This window comes from Diaphorina citri, unplaced genomic scaffold, assembly GCF_000475195.1.
Source record: "Diaphorina citri unplaced genomic scaffold, Diaci psyllid genome assembly version 1.1 scaffold223, whole genome shotgun sequence".
NCBI classification, from domain to species: Eukaryota; Metazoa; Arthropoda; class Insecta; order Hemiptera; family Psyllidae; genus Diaphorina; species Diaphorina citri.
The window spans coordinates 238,779-260,038 of NW_007377660.1; the positions used below are offsets into that span (position 1 = coordinate 238,779).

Genomic DNA, 21,260 nt, shown 5'->3' on the forward strand with positions numbered 1-21,260 from the left:
TTTTTTTTTTTACTTATTTTTTTATTTTTTTTCTTTACATTTGTATTGTGATCATGCACTTGTGTTGTTAACATAAAACTACAAATAAAACATTTTAACAAAGACATTTTCATTTAGCTTGTATCTATGTTGAAGAATGTGCAACAATATAGCTCTTATCTTATAATAGTTGTTTACTCTTATTGTTTTAAATTTTACGTAAGATACCCGAGGAATATACCTACGAGTTCTTTCGTTGCAGATTTTGGGGTAATAATCTTTGGCTTTTGGATTGAAAGTACTGGTAAACCCAGAGACCCCAGCCCCAAAGCATAAGGACTTGTCAAAGGAGGACGTTTCTCCTTACATAGGTAGCTCAAAATTTTGTTATAAAAGATTGGCTTTCTCCTATTTTGTTTCGTTCTCTCTTTGCTTCGGGACGATAAGACCTTAGCAGTTACAGTTCCCTCTATCAAACCACTTTTCTTTAAACTTATCAAATCTCATCAGTTATATCAAAATCATCGAAATCTTCTCCGGTCAACCCCAAATGCCTTTGTTGATATTGTCCTTCTTTTGTATTGTAAGATTCATTAGTCTTCTTGTCTAAACCAGTCCTCCTAAATTGTTCCAGGTTACAACACGTACACTTACAACGAGACTTCGCACACGGATAGGGTTCCTGATGAAATCCTCAGTGTGAACTACGAGGATGGAAAGTGGAGTAAGCCGTACTACGATTGTGGCGGTGGCAACATCTTGAGGCTGTGGCTGTGGTTAAACTTGGCAAGACTGGATGTTGGGAAGGAGGGAACGTAACTACCTACCTACTTCGGAAATTTATATGATACAAAGCTAGAATAAACAGGATTTACAGGATGAAAAACGGTCTAGTTTCTTGTGAATACAGAAGGAAAATCAAAGGCAACACAAGAGTAATTCACATTTATCTGTACCTACCTAATGCTGGCATTAAATTTGCTCAAATTTAATGGGACTAATCGATTTTTTTAACTAAACCAAACACTTTCTTCAATTTGATGTGAAATTCTTACCTAGGTAACAAATAAAAGGTTTTCTTTTTCCTGGGCAAAAGAACTTTTTTTTAGTACGAGCAAGAATTAGAGGTTTCGTGCACAAAAGCTACCCGAGTCTTGAGCTTTCTCCATTTCATATTTCAAATCTATAATTTTCTTCCGACTTAATTATTTCAGATTAAGTTTCGAACTTTTCTCTATAATAACTTTCTCAAATGTTCTGATACCTTTCCTTGGGGGGAGTAGGGTGCAACTTTTGACGAATCTACTGGAAAGCACAATTCTCACTGTGCTTTCTTTCATTTCAACGGGCCTTTAGTTGATTAATATTGTGATGTTGGGAAAGAGGGAATTTCTCTCTTTTGAGGTGGTTTTTGTTAATATTACTCAAGTTTTTGATGTTCGCGCGCCTCCCGGCACGCTTAACATGATACAAAGGGACAGAAATGTGTCCTGCGATAAAACTCATGATGAGAAACGTAGACCAGGAACGACTTTGTTTTTGACAGGCGCCTTCTGTTTCCTGGACAGATTCCCCGCTTTGTGATACTTACGTTGAGATGTTAGATTGTGAGTCTAATATGATGGCAAGACGAGAAGTGGGGCAACATCTGGATGCTAACCTATACGGTGCCTTTCTTCGGCTACAACAACGCTAACAACAGCTACTTCTTCAAGTGAGTTCATAATTTGTTCTTTTTTTATCATTATTTCTTCTTCTTTCCTTCTTACTTTCTCCCTCTCTATTCTCTTCCCTTTAATCATAATCCTTGCATTTCTTCAGTCATTTTTTTTTCTGATAGCTAGGTACATAGGTAGGCACTACTTTATAAACTCAACAAGAATGATAACAAGTAGGTTTCAATACCTAAAATAAAATTAAAAAAAAAAAAAAAATATTGATAGTAGGTGTTTCACCTCTTTTGAGAGCGTTTCACCTGATTCTTTTATAACTTTTCTTCCTCCAAAACTCACATAGGATGGCTCGCATTTAAATCCATTGTTTTGTCCAAAATATCTCTGTATGCTTCAATAAATTTTTGCTTAAGGGAGTTACCTACTTGGAACCCAAATTAATCATCTTATAGATACCTACGTATTTACCTATATTATACACATTATCACAATCGCTATATCTCACACTAAATCTCATTTTGACAAAAGACATCTTCAGAATTCCTTGAACTTTCTCCACCGCAATTGAAAATCATTGTGAGAAATTAGGGATAAATATTGTGAAATGTGTGGGAGTTTTTAGTCAAGTGTGAGGAAAAACTGAATAATGGTAAATAAAATAAAACAAACAAGAAAATAACAGACTAATAAGTGAAAATATCGACTGCATTGAAAAAATAACGCTCACTCTTTCTTCCAACCTTTTTATGAGTGGGTTGTGGAGTAGGTAAGGTAGGAATCTATTGCAAAAATAACACAACATAAATGAATATTTCTATGAATGCCTTGCTTTTCTTTTTGTGTAGGCAATGTGCTCCACAGAAGAGATAACAAGTAGATATTTTGCGGTCTAATTTATGTACTACATAATATTGGTTCAATTATGGTAATTCTATTGATATGGACGATATCATTTTATTGATTTTAAGTAGGTACCTACGAATAAAACGCCTAAAATAAATACACCTACCATAAGGCAACTATAGCCTATAGCAACTTGTGATAAATGAGACATCTTACCAGGTAGGTACACGATGCTACAAATTTACAAGAACACAATAATGAATCTCATTCCGCATCCTAATAACATAAATACAAACAAGCTTTTATCATAATGAAAACAAATCCCTGCGCCTTGCGTTGTGATCATGCACTTGTGTTGACATAAAACTACAAATAAAACATTTTTTAACAAAGACATTTTCATTTAGCTTGTATCTATGTTGAAGAATGTGCAACAATATAGCTCTTATCTTATAATAGTCGTTTACTCTTATTGTAAAGTTTACGTAAGATACCCGAGGAATATACCTACGAGTTCTTTCGTTGCAGATTTGGGGTAATAATTTTTGCTTTTGGATTGAAAGTACTGGTAAACCCAGTGACCCCAGCCCCAAAGCATAGACTTGTCCAAAGAGGACGTTTCCCCTTACATAGGTAGCTCAAAATTTTGTTACAAAAGATTGGCTTTCTCCTATTTTGTTTCGTTTTCTCTTTGCTTCGGGACGATAAGACCTTAGCAATTACAGTTCCCTCTATCAAACCACTTTTCTTTAAACTTATCTCATCAGTTATATCAAAATCATCTAAATCTTCTCCGGTCAACCCCAAATGCCTTTGTTGATATTGTCCTGTTTTTGTTGTAAGATTCATTAGTCTTCTTGTCTAATCCAGTCCTCTAATTTTTGTTCCAGGTTACAACACGTACACTTACAACGAGACTTCGCACACCGATAGGGTTCCTGATGAAATCCTCAGTGTGAACTACGAGGATGGAAAGTGGAGTAAGCCGTACTACGATTGTGGCGGTGGTAACATCTAAACATCAGAGTTTTCTCTGAACTTTGGAGTTTTCTCTGAATTTTAGAGTTTTCTCTGAACTTTGGAGTTCCTCTGAACATAGGAGTTTTCTCTGAACTTTAGAGTTTTCTCTGAACTTTGGAGTTTTCTCTGAAATTTAGAGTTTTCTCTGAACTTTTTAGTTTTCTCTGAACTTAATTCTCACGGATACGTCACTGATTATAAGTTTTTCTTACCTTCCTCCTGTCTCCTCTCCTGATCTCTCCTTCATGTGCTTATCCACATTCTCCTCTCGTTTTCTCCTTGTTCTCCCCACATTGCCTCATCCTTTTCTTCTTCTGCTTCAATGAATTCGTGTTTTGCCAGGTTTTCCCACTACTTAAGAAAGGAATTCTTCTTGCTCTTCTTCTTCGTCTTCTCCTCCATCTTCTACTTCTCTTTCTTCTTTCTGATCTACTTCTTTGTACTACTTTATATTCCTTTGGTAGAAAATACAGTTCGCCTACTTGTTTTCTTGCCCACATTTCCTCTTTGATCAACATTTGCTTTCAATTAAATCCCACATTGCCTCATCCCTTTCCTCTTCTTTTGCTTCAATGAATTCGTGTTTTGCTACTTCCAGGTTTTCCCACTACTTGAGAAAGGAATTCTTCTTGCTCTTCTTCTTCGTCTTCTCCTTCATCTTCTACTTCTCTTTCTTCTTTCTGATCTACTTCTTTGTACTGCTTTATATTCCTTTGGTAGAAAATACAGTTCGCCTACTTGTTTTCTTGCCCACATTTCCTCTTTGATCAACATTTGCTTTCAATTGAAATGGACATCCTACACATTATAGGAGCTATTATGAAGATGTATTAATATAAATAGGAAAACAGGTCTTTTCAGAATTTCTTATGGAATTTTAGAGCCCCCTGCATACCCAGGGCTACAGAAGAGAATATTGTCGATAAATTTAACCAAATGGTCCTCAACTCCATGTTTCGGTCATTGGTGATGAATTATATATAAACAAGTCTCGGGGATACAATTGTCACCTTTCCCAAGTCTTGAAACATATCTGAGTCCCACATTAAAGTTCTTTCAAGATAAAATATTAAAAAGGTGCTAAAACAAAAAGAGATATGATTCACTTTTTTTTTCTTTTCTTTCTTTCTTTTTAAGTCCTTTGTTCTGCTTTTGTCTCATTCTCTTTCCTTACTCTCTCTCACTCGTTTCTCCTCAATTTCCCCCCTTCTCTGCCTCTCCCTTTCATCTCTCTCTCCTTTTCTCTCCCTCTCCTTCTTTCTCTCGTTTCACCTCAATTTTCTCTCTCCCCCTCTCCCTCATTCCAACTTTGAATACCTTTGTTCTTTTGTGTTTCCAAGCCATTTGTTCTGTTCGCGATTACCAGATGGAAAAAAGTTGTGTTTTGTGTTGCATATTGCATAATATGGACACTGAGGTGCACGGCGCCCTCGTTGGTGATTCACAATTTGTATTGTTCTCGCTGTGAACAAGCTTAACGTTGGTGTTGATTTCTTCTTCCTCTTCTTCTCCTTCGTGTCTTTTCGAAGGCTTTATCGTGCCGCAGGCTATTGACGAAATCGAAGAAAGAACGAGTCAACGAGGCTAATACAGGAGAAAGACAGCCGTTCCAAGAGCGATTTCTCTTTGACAATGGATGGAGAAGAAGAAATAGGTGAAAGGGAAGTTCTGAAGGAGAGCAATAGAAAGGGGGAGAGGAAGGGAAAAATGTACCTAGAAAGAGTATATGAGAGAGATATTAGAGACGAGAGGACCATAAAACGAGAAGATGAGGACAAAGAAAGAGTGAATGAAAGGGAACAGAAAGAGAGAGAGGGAGGGAGAGAGAGAGAGAGAGAAACGGGAATAAACAGAAATGACGAAAGGATAGAAAGGAAATGTGGTAGGCAGCAGTTCGTCATAATTTTGTGAAAATTTTCGGAAACAAGAATAGAGGTTTCAGCTTTCATTTCCTGATCTGATGGTGAAATATTATATCTTTGTAGACTTTGTCATGTCGACACAAATGTAGTCAATTTACTCTCATACATGATGACTAAGCATTTCGTATTCATCTCTGATAATTTACTAGGCCAATATAGAGGATGGTCTTACCTATTTCCACAAAAAAGGAGGAAAAAAAAAGTGACTACTTATTCATTGATCTAAGAACGCCAGACAACCTACACGTGGTGATCTATAGATAGGACATAATTGAAAATTCCAAAACACCTAGGTACCTACTTGTGTTGGACTTTAATCAGCACACTGTAGATTTTTAATATCACATACTGACTCAGCTGGAAATTAGTAAAACCAGACACCCCTATGTTACGTACGAGTACAAAAGTTTTCAATTCCATGCATTCCAAGATCCAATAGGATACCTTTGTTACTTGTATACCACCTACCTACTTGTCCGCTCTACAAAATGTAGATAGTCGGCTCAATCAACATACAGATTTGTAATTAAGTAAGGTCTACTGTATTAATTATGTATTGTACCATGTTAAACCCATAAAATACACGAGACCTTGTTTAGACTGCTGGGGTAAAGGGACTTTTTAGTCTCATTCGAGCAGGATAAACAAGGTATATTCTATTCAAATTTACTCTATAATATTTTTATTTACATACCTACCTACACTGTAGGTATAAAAATTAGGGTGCTGGAAGCCCAATCGAGTGACTGGGCTCCGGAACTCTGATATTGAACTCTATGTATGTCTTGAAGCTCAATACTATAATATAGCATTCCAATAACCTAAATCAGGGGAAGTAACCCAACAGTAGAGTTCTTCCACCCTAACTTTTGGCACCTATCACTATTTTTTTTTTTTTTAATTTTATTTTATTTTTTTTCTCACCTATTGATTCTTTTATACCTAACTTTTCTTCCTCCAAAACTCACATAGGATGGCTCGCATTGAAATCCATTGTTTTGTCCAAAATATCTCCGTATGCTTCAATAAATTTTTGCTTAAGGGAGTTACCTACTTGGAACCCAAATTAATCATCTTATAGATACCTACATATTTACCTATATTATACACATTATCACAATCGCTCTATCTCACACTAAATCTCATTTTGACAAAAGACATCTTCAGAATTCCTTGAACTTTCTCCACCGCAATTGAAAATCATTGTGAGAAATTCCCAAAGTATCAAAACCGATTGAGAAGCTTCAAATCCTTCCTAATACCTACTTTCCTGTTTGCTAATACCTGCACTTTGTAACTTGCAACAGGAATATCAAAATATTGGAAACGTGAAGCTTTTACAAGTCAGTGGCGCGTAATCTCTGAGGTTGCTCTGAACTTTAGAGTTTTCCCTGAACTTTGGAATTATCTCTGTACGTTAGAGTTTTCTGTGAACTTTAGAGCTTTTCGCTGATCTTCAGAGTTTTCTCTGAACTTTAGAGTTTTCTCTGAGTTTTGGAGTGTTCTCTAAACTTTAGAGTTTTCTCTGAATATGAGAGTTTTCTCTGAACTTTAGGGCGCGTAATCTCTGAGGTTGCTCTGAACTTTAGAGTTTTCCCTGAACTTTGGAATTTTCTCTGTACGTTAGAGTTTTCTGTGAACTGTAGAGTTTTTCGCTGATCTTTAGAGTTTTCTCTGAACTTTAGAGTTTTTTCTGAACTTTGAGTTTTATCTGAACTTTAGAGTTTTCTCTGAGTTTTGGAGTGTTCTCTAAACTTTAGAGTTTTCTCTGAATATGAGAGTTTTCTCTGAACTTTAGAGTTTTCTCTGATCTTTAGATTTTTCTCTGAATTTTAGAGTTTTCTCTGAACATTGGAGTTTTCTCTGAACTTTGCAGTTTTCTCTGAACTTTGGAGTTTTCTCTGAACATTGGAGTTTTCTCTGAACATTACAGTTTTCTCTGAACTTTGAAGTTTTGCTGAACATTGGAGTTTTCTCTGAACTTTGAAGTTTTGCTGAACTTTGGAATTATCTCTGTACGTTAGAGTTTTCTGTGAACTTTAGAGTTTTTCGTTGATTTTTAGAGTTTTCTGTGAACTTTAGAGTTTTTCTCTGAACTTTAGAGTTTTCTCTGAATTTTAGAGTTTTCTCCGAACATTGGAGTTTCCTCCGAATTTCAGAGTTTTCCCTGAACTTAATTCTCACGACACGTCACTGATTGTTTTTCTTACCTTCCTCCTGTCTCCTCTCCTGATCTCTCCTTCATGTGCTTATCCACATTCTCCTCTCGTTTTCTCCTTGTTCTTCCCACATTGCCTCATCCCTTTCCTCTTCTTTTGCTTCAATGAATTCGTGTTTTGCTACTTCCAGGTTTTCCCACTACTTGAGAAAGGAATTCTTCTTGCTCTTCTTCTTCGTCTTCTCCTTCATCTTCTACTTCTCTTTCTTCTTTCTGATCTACTTCTTTGTACTGCTTTATATTCCTTTGGTAGAAAATACAGTTCGCCTACTTGTTTTCTTGCCCACATTTCCTCTTTGATCAACATTTGCTTTCAATTGAAATGGACATCCTACACATTATAGGAGCTATTATGAAGATGTATTAATATAAATAGGAAAACAGGTCTTTTCAGAATTTCTTATGGAATTTTAGAGCCCCCTGCATACCCAGGGCTACAGAAGAGAATATTGTCGATAAATTTAACCAAATGGTCCTCAACTCCATGTTTCGGTCATTGGTGATGAATTATATATAAACAAGTCTCGGGGATACAATTGTCACCTTTCCCAAGTCTTGAAACATATCTGAGTCCCACATTAAAGTTCTTTCAAGATAAAATATTAAAAAGGTGCTAAAACAAAAAGAGATATGATTCACTTTTTTTTTCTTTTCTTTCTTTCTTTTTAAGTCCTTTGTTCTGCTTTTGTCTCATTCTCTTTCCTTACTCTCTCTCACTCGTTTCTCCTCAATTTCCCCCCTTCTCTGCCTCTCCCTTTCATCTCTCTCTCCTTTTCTCTCCCTCTCCTTCTTTCTCTCGTTTCACCTCAATTTTCTCTCTCCCCCTCTCCCTCATTCCAACTTTGAATACCTTTGTTCTTTTGTGTTTCCAAGCCATTTGTTCTGTTCGCGATTACCAGATGGAAAAAAGTTGTGTTTTGTGTTGCATATTGCATAATATGGACACTGAGGTGCACGGCGCCCTCGTTGGTGATTCACAATTTGTATTGTTCTCGCTGTGAACAAGCTTAACGTTGGTGTTGATTTCTTCTTCCTCTTCTTCTCCTTCGTGTCTTTTCGAAGGCTTTATCGTGCCGCAGGCTATTGACGAAATCGAAGAAAGAACGAGTCAACGAGGCTAATACAGGAGAAAGACAGCCGTTCCAAGAGCGATTTCTCTTTGTACAAGATCCAATAGGATACCTTTGTTACTTGTATACCACCTACCTACTTGTCCGCTCTACAAAATGTAGATAGTCGGCTCAATCAACATACAGATTTGTAATTAAGTAAGGTCTACTGTATTAATTATGTATTGTACCATGTTAAACCCATAAAATACACGAGACCTTGTTTAGACTGCTGGGGTAAAGGGACTTTTTAGTCTCATTCGAGCAGGATAAACAAGGTATATTCTATTCTATTTTACTCTATAATATTTTTATTTACATACCTACCTACACTGTAGGTATAAAAATTAGGGTGCTGGAAGCCCAATCGAGTGACTGGGCTCCGGAACTCTGATATTGAACTCTATGTATGTCTTGAAGCTCAATACTATAATATAGCATTCCAATAACCTAAATCAGGGGAAGTAACCCAACAGTAGAGTTCTTCCACCCTAACTTTTGGCACCTATCACTATTTTTTTTTTTTTTAATTTTATTTTATTTTTTTTCTCACCTATCTTATTATTTTGTTTGATAGGTAATCCAAACACGAGCCAAACCATGTCGACCCTAGGTCAAGAAAGCACTTCGTTTCCCATGCATAATGCTATACCAGTCCTTATTACAATATTTGTGTTAGGTCATAAGGGCGGACGTCAACAGTGCATTCCATGGAACAAGGGACTTTTATGTTCAAATAAGTGACATTGGGAAGGGATACTTTTATGTTCTTGAAAACAAGGGTGGAGGAGAGGTAGGACTTTTAAGTAGAAGAGGAGGGAGGAGATAAGGTGAATAGGGAGTCGGATGCTCAAGAAAAAAATGTTTATTTCAGCAAAAAGAATGACACCGTTACCCGTTTAACAAGGTACCTACCTAGAGTACTTTTTTTTTTTTTTTTTGCATTTTTGCTGAGCTATGGAGCTTCCTATTACCTTCATTTGCAGAGCAAAATGGGTTTTCAACGATCTACAAGAGCATATAGATATGAAAAGATGGATAGTTTGTGAAAATATGCACTTTAATATTTCATTTCATAAACATTTTTGCCATTTTCTGTTCGTCATTTCCATGAGGAACTTTTGTGAGTTATTTTTTCCACCAACCAATATTATGAACATTTTCTTATTCTTCTTCCTCCTTTTGTGGTCCTCCTCCTACTCCTCCTAGGTCTTCTTCTTCTCCTCCTTCTTCTCCTTTCTTATCGTTATTCTTCTCCTTCTTCTTATCTCAACATTATCTTTCTTCTTTCTGATTCTTGTTCTTCCTCCTCTTGTTCGTCTTCTTCTTCTCCTACTCCTCCTAGTTCTACTCCTCTTCCTCTTTCTTCTTCTATCAAACCAGTAAAACTCACTATCCGGGACACTGAATTTTCATAACCCCCCTATTCATTCCTAGATTTTTCCACAATCATCTTGTTTTCCATGTTGACAACACACAAAAGCGGGAAAAACTATTGTTAAATGTAGTGTAAATGTGAAATAAATGCCTTATTTTATTAATGTTCTCGTTTCGTGTCGGTTCATGGATTGCTGAGGGGCGTAGCCAGGAGAGAACTGTAGTTTTTTGAAATAATAATAAAAAAATATTTTCGCAGGCCTATGCCCCAAAAGCCCTATTGTCCAAAAATCTAAGGAGAGAATACGTACTTCCTTGATGAACTCAACGTGTTTGTCAAGTTTCATCAAAATTGGAGTACATACTCATTTCTGTCTCTTCTCGCCCATTTGAGGAGAGGCATACTACGACACAGACCACACAAGGCTAATGTAGCAGTTGTTTCATTGCAATAAAAACGGCGGTGAGACACTCATCTTAAAAAAAAAAAAAATAATAATAATAAAAACAACATATCTAGGTATTAAATTAATAGTGAAACAAACAAACTTACAGACAATACCTAGGTATGTAAAATAAAATGTGAAATCTCCAACTTGTGAAACTCGGAATGCACCTCTTTCCTTCATTCAAATTAGGTATTTACATAATTTAGATGTACATAAGAATGTAAATAGGTTGGTACATAAATAATGTAGAATTGTAGGTACATGCATTAGCTGTTTACATCACTCTCCCTTTTTGGGATTTGACAATACTTTGACAAACGACGAAATAGTGGAGATGTAACATTTCCCAGCCGCAGGGACCAAAGTACCAAACACTAACTCTAGTTACAATTCTACACTTAGACAGCTAGAACAGTCTGTCCCACACAACAGTGTACTCTACATAAATATAAGCTTTCCCTTATCCTGACAATCGACAGCAGAAGAAGAAGGAGACAAGAAAAAAAAAAAAAAAAAAAAAAAAAAAAAAAAAAAAAAAAAAAAAAAAAATATTCAGGGTTCCCCGGACTTTTGAAACACTCTGTATATTTTAGATTTTCTGCTAACTTTCAAAATGTAAAATGTTGAATAAATGCCTTCTGTCGAGGTAAAAAGTGGATAGAGTGTAATCGAAGCGTGGCTGTTGATAAATAAGTATAATTTTCCATCTTTCAGAAGCTAAAATACAAATACCTACCCCCCAAAAATTAACATCAAGGTAAAATGAGGTAGGTAGACTAGAAATAATATCTAAAGATCGAAAAACAATGCTCATGCTGATCAAAGAAAGAATAATAATACTGTTATTTGAAAAAAAAAAAAAAAAAAAAAAAAAAAAATCATGCTGATCAAAGAAAGAATTATTATAATACTGATATTTGAAAAAAAAAAAAAAAAAATCGCATCCATTTTCGATCCTCAGTTATTTTTAATTCTCCATATAGGGGAACATAACTACACTATCATTTTTTACGGGTTCCAATCTGCTAAGAACCGGGGCGGTGGATTTTCAATCTAATTACACTCGTTGTAACACCTGGTGTTTCTCTACTACTTGGTATAATGTGAAACACGTTAATATTGTCATCAGCTAAGAGCATGCTGGCGCCGTCTCCTGTGTCACCAGGCCTGGAGTTAGTGAAACAGATGGTAGAAACAGATAACAAAAAATAATACGTAAACTCAATGTCGAGAATCTAAGCAATTAGAATTTAGATCCTCGACAAAACCTACGGTTAGGTGGAAGAGCTCTTTTTGGAGAATCCTACCATTATTCCTACCCCATTATAAGGCCATAAAAAAGTGCCAATAATGTAAAAAAGAACACGGTTAATCCAAAAAGAAGTTACCTATTTACTCATATCTCATGCATCGGGTATCATTGTACAGTGAATACAGTCCAAATACCAAAAAAAGACCCTTGTTTGATTCTCGTACTCAACAAAAATTTGTGTTCTAATGTTGATCCTTCAGTCATCAAAAATAATCTTTATTCCCTCATCTCTGATCAGAATTTGACTTCATGAAAAATAAATTAACAAGGGAATGTGATGTGGGTAGGTATTCAACAATACAAATTTCAATAACCCAGAAAATCAGGGTTAGCCTAGCCCTTTGACAATAAACCCGCCTTTACTTCATGAAAAATAAATTAACAAGGGAATGTGATGTGATGTGGGTAGGTATTCAACAATACAAATTTCAATAACCCAGAAAATCAGGGTTAGCCTAGCCCTTTGACAATAAACCCGCCTTTTCTGTTGTGTTACAATTTCCTTCCAGCCTTTCCAGCTATCTAGCTTCCTTCTAGCCTTTTGCCGTCCCTGTACTGTAAAACCCGAGTCCGGGCCTGATGATATTGTATTCGGATCTCTGAGTTATGTTCTCACAGGAATTTATAGTTAGGAGGTAGAAGAAAATGATGGGAAGAAAATTGAAAATTTCATTATTTTGTAAATGTATCCCTTTTTTTCCTTCAGGAGCATCTTTTACATGTATCGGGGATAAACTAGGAGATGGGAATTTCTTGCTTCTTATAGCATGTAGGTATAGATATGTATGAAAGAGTTCTTCCAGACTTTTTTTTAGGCAGGCCCCATTCAAACTTTATTTTGTGTCGTTAAAATAATGCTAGATAAATTGAGCATAATTGAATGAGATTAAATCATATTAGAAGTAGAATAAAATTAAGAAGACAATTGAGATTTGACATTCAACAAAGAAAATTTGGTGAGCTTTCGAGAATACTCAATTTTTTTCTCTTTGTTCAAAATTTCTTCCTTCCATCTCTCACATGCTTCTCCCTCCTATCTCTCTCTCCCTCTCTCTCTCTCTCTCTTTCCCTCCAATTTTCACCCTTTCTCCTAATACTATAGTTTTCCTTCTATTCCCCTTCATTTCTTTCACTCAAACTACTCACTGTGTCCTCTTTGCTCTATCAATCTATCCTCCTCTCTCCTTTCTTTCTTCCCTTTCCTTTCTCCCCTTAGTCCTTACTTCTCTCTCCCCTCCAATGATTTCTACCACTTTCCTAGCCGTTTTATATTCTTTCTTATTCTGCTCTGATCTTTCTCCCCATTTTTTCTCTCAATCTTTCCTACATCATTTACTTTCTCTCCCTATCGTCCCTTTCCTTTCAGACTTTTCACTTAATTTCCTCACTTCCCTTTTCCTTTTCTCTCTCCTTTCTCTTTCTTTTCTGTTTATCATTCTCTCTTCCTTTTCTTTTTTCTGTATTCTTCCCCTATCTCTCTCTCTCTCTCTCTTTTCTCTGTCTTCCTCCTATCCCTTTTTCCTTCTCTCCCTCTTTCTTTCTATTTTTCTTCTTTCTTTCCTTTTCTCTCTGTTTCTCTCCATTTCTCACACCATTCTTCTCACGTGTTCTCTCTTTCTCCCTACGTTCTCTCATAATAAGGGTGGGCTCTTTCTCTTTTCCTCCCACAATGCCTCATTTCTGACAGTCTCAATCTCTTCCATTCTCTCTTTTCCTCCCTTTTCTCCCTCTCTCCATCCCATCCATTCCCCCTCCACATTCTCTCTTATTCGCTCTCATTATTCCCTTACAATCCTTCATTTCGCCTTCTCCCAATCCCTTTTCTCTCCCTTATTCGCTCTCATTATTCCCTCACAATCCCTCATTTCTCCCTCTACATCCCTTCCACCCCCCCTTTTCCTCCCTTATTCGCTCTCATAATTCCCTCACAATCCCTCATTTCTCCCTCTCCCAATCCCTTCTCTCCCCTACCATCCCTTCCCCCCTCTTCTCCCCCTGTCCCACCATAATCACAGGTACTGTAATCCACAGCACACACGAAGAATAAAAAAATTTCAAATCTCAATTTTATTCTTCAGCGAAATGGCCCGCGGGGAATCAGGCGCGTTAAATAAATGGCGGAGCCTGTTGCACAAGAAAAGTGCTGAATAAATATTTCAACAAGTTGAAAAAAATAGTACCTAGGTACTATTTTTGTCAATATTTCAGCTCATTAGCAGTTCAACTGATCAGGCTAAAATAAAATATCAAGTCAAGGAGTTATAAATTTGTAGAATTAGGTGTGTATTTAAATGAGGAATAAAATGGGTTCCATGTGGAAGAATAGTCCCACAGTTCCCACATGGAAATAGGAATAATTATATACAATAGGCAGATGATAGTTATGTATTAAGTTGTTAATGTTTTAATTTGTATATATTATTCAAAATAAATAAAAATGAACTTTATTTAAAAAAAAAAAGAAAAGAATTAGGTGTATCGTACGGGTGAACTTTATCCTATAAGGTTCGTTCTCAGAACGGCTGGCTTTTACCTAATATCCTGTCGTCCTTCTCTCTTCCATTTATCGACGATAAGACCTCCCTAAGACCGACGATAAGACTAGTTACAGTTCCCTCTATCAAACCTCTTTTAATGGCTACAATTTCGACCGAATTACCGAAGTTTTGACTGTCTGAAATTTTTTGCATCAGCCCCCCCCGTTTTCATAATGTTTCACGTATGATTTTCATGAAGTTGAATCCCACCACGTTTCTGTGTAAGCTTCCCTATACCCAGAACGTAGAACGTGATTCTTGAACATTGGAGAAAACGTCTCTTCCACGTATGTAGCACGTAGATCGTTATTTTAATTCACATGCATGCATTCGTCGCGGTGGTTTATAAATAGACTCGCACTTCGTGCTCGGGAGGGGGGCTTCGCCCCCCTCCACCCCCCGGGGGCTTCGCGTGTTTGCTACGCGGAGTTGCATATACGGTCGCGCTGCGCGCTCCCGGGGTTTCGCGGGGTTATGCATGGGGTCGCGCTTCGCGCTCCCTTGTTTACGGTCGCGCTGCGCGCTCCCGAGAGCTTCGCGGGGTTGTGCATGGGGTCGCGCTTCGCGCTCCCTTGTTTACGGTCGCGCTGCGCGCTCCCGGAGGCTTCGCGGGGTTGTGCATGGGGTCGCGCTTCGCGCTCCCTTGTTAACGGTCGCGCTGCGCGCTCTCGTCCCTGAGTTGTTGTTGTTGTTGTTGTGGTTGTTGTTGTTGTTGTTGTTGTTGTTTTTGTTCTTCTTCTTCTTCTTCTTCTTCTTCTTCTTCTTCTTCTTCTTCTTTCTGGTCTTGCACGAGCTAATGAAACAGCTGTGTTCTATTCCCCTCGTTGCCTGTGTCATAGCATGGTTCTTCAATACTTCTTCTTCTTCCTCTAGTTCTCCTTCTTCTTTTTCTTGCCACGTGGTACTCATAAAATCCAGGGGAGACTAAAAAAATTGAATTCCATTCGTTCAAAAAAAAGTAGGCACTTTGACTAGGTCGCTTCTCTTCTTTATAAATAAATAATGATTTAATTTAATCCTGTTTGAAAGGGAAAAAATAAATAAATAATAAAAACACTTCTTCCCTTTCTTCCAAACAAGAATAATGACTTTTACGGGACCCACAGAGACCCCACAGACCGATAAAGACCCCAAGGAACCCAGAAACTCAGTAGAAAATTTCTTTTACGTTTGAACATGAACACATTGCCCAAATTTCATCAAGATCGGACAGTCCATCCGGTAGTTATTGCATCTCAAAGAAACAGACCATAAAAGAAGAATAAAATTGTCTAGTCAAAACTTGAAAGCTCGATTTTTTCGGTTAAAAGTATAAGTTAGTAAGCATAGTAGGGATAGGCAATAATAGTGATCATAACAAGTCATAGTATGTATAACTTTTTCATGACATGTTGTTATGTCACAGTCTGACACTTTGCCTTTATTTCACTTTTCATATTTTCACTCTTTGTCGCTCATCACACGAATGAAAGCAAATATACTGGGTGGACGCAGTCATATAGGTACAAGGTTTTTAGGTAAATCCCCTTTAGGGATTAACTATCCATTTCTGGGGAAAGTCAAAACTTTGGACCGGGGTTGTATTTTTTAGATCTGTTGGGTAAGTAGGAAGCTATTCTTGTCTTTTTCTCCCTTACAGTTGTGCCTACCCTTCATTCATGTTTTAAATGTCTCATAGGTACATAGATAAGGTTCGTTCCCGGAACGGCTGAATTTCTCCTATCCTATCTTCCTTCTCTTTTCGCTTTCGAAGACCTTGACAATAGCAGTTCCGGCTATTGTCTTTTTTTTTTTTTTTTTTTTGTCTTTTTTTAATGACAGGCTGTAAAATTTGGTATAGCACCTAATATAGAGGTTGGTACATTGTTCTATTACCTAAATAAGGTATTAGTTTTTTTTGTACTCCCTGTATAAAGTTGACGTAAGAGAAAGGCAAGTCGTTTCTCTTTTTCCTTAAAGTATCGCATTGTTTTCCATACCTTTCTCAATTTACCCGTATGACATGTTAGACGCGTCTGGCAAGGTGTATGAAATAGAGGTATGAGATACTAATGGTGTATAGGTATGATGGGTATGAATAATGAACATTATCATGATATATTATGAACAGCAAATGTGGGTAGGTAAGAAGTACAGGTACCCCTAAATGTTATTTGTGAGTGCAAAGTAGTATTAGTGAATATGTAGGTTTAGATGTATACCTAATGTAGCCCATCTTACATTTTCAGGCAGCTTCTTCTTGTTCTTGTTCTTCTTCTCCTTCTTCTTCTTCTTCTTCTTCTTCCCATAGTTCTCCTTCTTCTTTCTCTTACCACGTGGTACTCATAAAATCCAAGGGAGACTAAAAAAATTGAACTTCATTCGTTCAAAAAAAGTAGGCACTTTGACTAGGTCGCTTCTCTTCTTTATCAATAAATAATGATTTAATTTAATCCTGTTTGAAAGGGAAAAAATAAATAAATAATAAAAACACTTCTTCCCTTTCTTCCAAACAAGAAGATAAAAATTCAATTATTATTCACGATTATTTTCCCACGCCTAAAAAATATTAGAACTCTCCGGAAAATGGCTTTTTTTCTCTCCTCTCAGAAACTAATTTGTTGCATATTGTGAATGAGAAAATTTCCAAGCAATTTTCTAGAAAGCTTCTACGAAGATCTTTCTCTCCTTTTACCCTCTTTATTAATATCTTTCTCTTCTTCCTCGTATTCGTCTTCTTCTTTTTCTTCTTCTTCGTCGTCTTCTTCTTGGTCCTCCTCCTCCTATTCTTCTTTATCATCTTATCTGCACTCTCTGTTTCTCTATCTTGTTACCCCTCTATTTCCCTCACTCATATTCCACCTCCCCTCTTTCTCTTCTTCTTCCTATCCGCTCTTCAATCTCCCTCTATTTCTCTATCTCTCTCTTGCTCCCTCTTCTCCCATCAATCTCATTTTCCACTTCTTCTCCCCTCTCTTTTCTTCTGTAAGCCACCTGTCTTTTTCCCTATTTTTGTATTTATCAGTGTTAGAATTTCCTTCCTTTTTTTCCCTCCTTTTGCTCGTTCCCTTTTCTTTATTATATCTCCTTCCCTTTTCTCACCTTCTCACTGCCTATTTTCAGCTAATGTAATTGTAGTGTCAGCCTCCGGCTAAAGTCACAAGTTGTTTCGGCGCGTGTTTTATACAGTAGTATACAGTTCGAATTCGCACTGAAAACTGGCAACAAAGCAGAAATTCATACAGTTGCTCGTATCTTTATGGCAGTAGGAATGGTCGCCAATCTTCAATTGGAGACGGTGTGACAAGAAGAAGTGCTCGTATCGTTATGGCAGTAGGAATGGTCGCCAATCTTCAATTGGAGACGGTGTGACAAGAAGAAGTGCTCGTATCGTTATGGCAGTAGGAATGGTCGCCAATCTTCAATTGGAGACGGTGTGACAAGAAGAAGTGCTCGTATCGTTATGGCAGTAGGAATGGTCGCCAATCTTCAATTGGAGACGGTGTGACAAGAAGAAGAAGAAGGAGGAGGAGAAGAAGAAGAAGACACTTGTATTCAGCTTGAATTTGAACTGAAATCTGACAACATGGTAAAATTTCCAAATCCCTATATCTTTTAGGGAGCTCAAACCACCAACTATTGACTTACAACTCTAACGAGACAACTCGTTGAACTTTGTACCTACACACACTTCCAGAAATTTAAAATCCATCATCTAATCTAATATTCTTTCTTTAATGATAATTTTTCTTTTGTTTCTTTCCTTATATTATTTTTAGTTTCTTCTTTCTGAAATTTTTTCCAAGTTTGTCTTTTTTCTGAGAATCTTTTTGAATTTTGTAGAACAAGCATCTCCACTAATGGCATTACATCAAAAGCATTAGGTGTAATTCAATTGTGCTCTCGTTGTCAGATCTTGACACCTACGTCAGAGGTTGTTTATTTCTCATTTACATAAACACCTCGTGTCCTTTTTTGTTTAGTTTTTACGTTTGTTGTTGTTGTTGTTGTTGTTGTTGTTGTTTTTTTTTTCTCCATTACCAACATTTTCTGTCCTTCTTCCTTTCTTCTTCTTCTTCTTCTTCTTTTTTCCCTTCTGGAACCTCTGAAAAAATTTTGCTTTGTTTAAGAGCTTGTTCGGGAAAATTTCGGCACTCGCATCTAAAACTTGAGCGATAAATAAAGGTTTTTGTGTACTTTTCTGGGAAACCGGAATGTGAGTTTCTTTTTCCTTCTGTTTCGATTATTTAATCAATTGTTAAATCAATGTGATCAAAATTGTGATCAAAAATTATCATTCCGATGTCAATTTTCTTGTTCCAGGGGTACGAGTGGGATCGACATTGATCTACGGAGAGTCGACATAGACCAATGTCCTCAACCTGCTGGCAGAGGCAAGCTGAACATCTTTGCCAACTCTCACAAGTGCAAAACGAGAACCACAAATGTAAGTCTGACAGATGTGATTCCGAATTTTACATTCCTCAAAATACCATCAACATGAACCTATCCTTCTTTTTTTCATGTCAAGGACGTTCTCCTTAGAAAGCTAGATACCTATTCAAGTAGTACCCCAAAATTGCTGACGATGCTGTATGCAAATGTTGCACTTGTCTGTACCAGCAGAATGCACGAGTAGATAACTAGTCCATTAAAAGTGTATTCTTACTCTATGATATTTCAACTGAATCTCTTCATACTCTCTGGAAAAATAATAAAATCCCTTCTCTACCCTCAGTCACTCATTTCTTTCTCATCTTCGTCTTCCCCATTACACGAGTTTATCCCCACTTTGTCTGTAAACAAAAGGTCCGATCTTTTTTATATTTTTCACCTTCAACATCTGAACTTTCCGAAAAAAAAAGATAAAAGCTACAAAAGAGCAAAGCTTGCAAAAAAAAGAGGTAAATAAAAATATGAAAACGTATAATTCATATCTAGGTTCATACCCCAACTAGGTACATAAAGAAGAAAAAAAAAAACATATATTTTTATAATATGTATAAGAAATTATATCAATAAAGAGGTGCTCTATTAAACTGTTGGTATAATGGAACAACTTGTTCTAAGCTGAAAGTCTAAACAAAGCATAGTGAATGGCAAGTTTTACCTAAACGATTTTTTTCCCATTAATATTTTAGTTTTTACACAGTACACACTGTAAAAAATGTTGGTCTTCTCTGTATCAGGCACTATTCTAAATGTGAGTTTTAGAACTTTATCTCTTTGATCTATTACGGGAATATCCACCATGCAAGGCTGAAATGAAGCTACAGAATCACGTCTTTTACATGAAAGTCGTAGCTTTATGCTGACTATAAATTTCTCGTTTGGAGGAAATTTTCACTGGAATAAATCTCCATCAGTCTCTATCTCTCTATCCTCCAAGGGTTACACGGTGAGTTTTCTACCATAACGTTCCGCTCTGGCTTTCTAATATGCCATCACTATCGTTAGTAAATCTTGTTTAAAACTTGAGCCATTGACGTAAGCGGAAAGCAGAACATGGTTTTAAGCCTTCTCTTAAGCTATCTAAGAAAGGAAATATTATAGGGGTTTTAAGGGGGTTTCACCACATTATTTATTAGCGATAAATCTGATACTTTGCCCTTTAGGGGCCTGATGCACACTAGATTCCTTTCAAGTTGTTTGTTTCTTTTTTTTTTTCTTTTTTTTTTCATCCCCCTCCTCGTTCTCCTCCTTACACTATTTTCTTCTTATTTTCGTTCTTCGTTAGCCATCTCCTCTTTTTTTTACTTTTCTCATTTTCTCTCAAATTATACTCCTTATTTTGCACTAACAAATCTTGTTTCGTTTCTCCTTTGATTCTCTCTCTTTTCATATTTTTCCATTTTCATTTCTCCTTTAGTGCTTTGTACCTTCTTTCTTTGTTGATAAAATATTTTTATATAAATTTCATCTCATTTCTCTCTTTTTGTTTTTCCTTCCCTGTTTCTTCTCCTTCCTCATTTCTTCTGTATTATCTACCACTTGTTTCTCACTTTTTTCCTCTTTCTCACTTCCTTTCACTATTTCTTTTCCGCATTAATTTTTGTTGATGATATTTCTTATTCTTCATCCTTGGCCTTTTCGAGTTTTCCTTCGTCTATCTCGGTTTCCTCATTTTTTTTCTCCTGTTTCTTTCTTTTTATTTCTTTTTCCCGCCCTTTTCCCGTTGATTTCCTTGCTGGTGAACATTCTTGTTCAATTTCCTTTACTTCCTTCTCTTCATTTCCTCTTCCTCTAAGTGGTTCTTGGTGTTTTCTCTAGTTTTTCCTCCTTTATTCCTCAGAGATCGTCACGTCTAGCATGCTGTTTGCTTTTTTGTTCAAATCGTCCATGGTGAGATTCGTGCTTGCCCTAGGAAGACGTGCTTATAATCTTAAATCAGAACTTAAACACATGTTGAGCAGGTTTCAGGTGGAGAATAAAGAATAGGGTTTGAGGTTGAGATGTTAAGACAAAGGTGAACGGGATCCTTCATTCCCAGTTGGTGTAGTGGGCAAGATACTCGACTCGCAGGTAAGCAAGAGAGCGAGTTCAATCCAAGAAGGTATTATTTGAGTAGGTACCTATTTGACTAGGTATCTACAGTAAATTAATAGTAGTAGTAACCTATCGCAAGAGTAAAGGTATTCTTTAGTCCTGCTTTCGGGATGATACAAGTAGGTATACCTCCCTGTATAATAGCTCCTACGTTTACTCGTGAAGGGAAACTTGACATCTCCACTGATCTTTCATATGTTGCATATTGCATAATTGAATATTTTCTAGGCACTCATACAAATTGTGACATAATTATTAAATTATTGGTTCCTAGGTAGTTCCTACCTGATTTTAAT

General features: G+C 36.7%; 1 protein-coding gene across 1 annotated transcript in view; it reads left to right on the forward strand.

Moving 5' to 3' along the window:
* Window positions 1–21,260, forward strand: part of LOC103506222 (probable G-protein coupled receptor 158) — a gene marked incomplete at its 3' end in the record, with an annotated part of 85,617 nt that overhangs the window by 54,064 nt on the left and 10,293 nt on the right. The window contains exons 2-4 of the mRNA XM_017442766.2: window positions 614–735; window positions 1,626–1,693; window positions 18,742–18,865. Coding sequence (XP_017298255.2) covers window positions 614–735; window positions 1,626–1,693; window positions 18,742–18,865 — 314 coding nt within the window. The remainder of the gene's footprint in view (window positions 1–613; window positions 736–1,625; window positions 1,694–18,741; window positions 18,866–21,260) is intronic.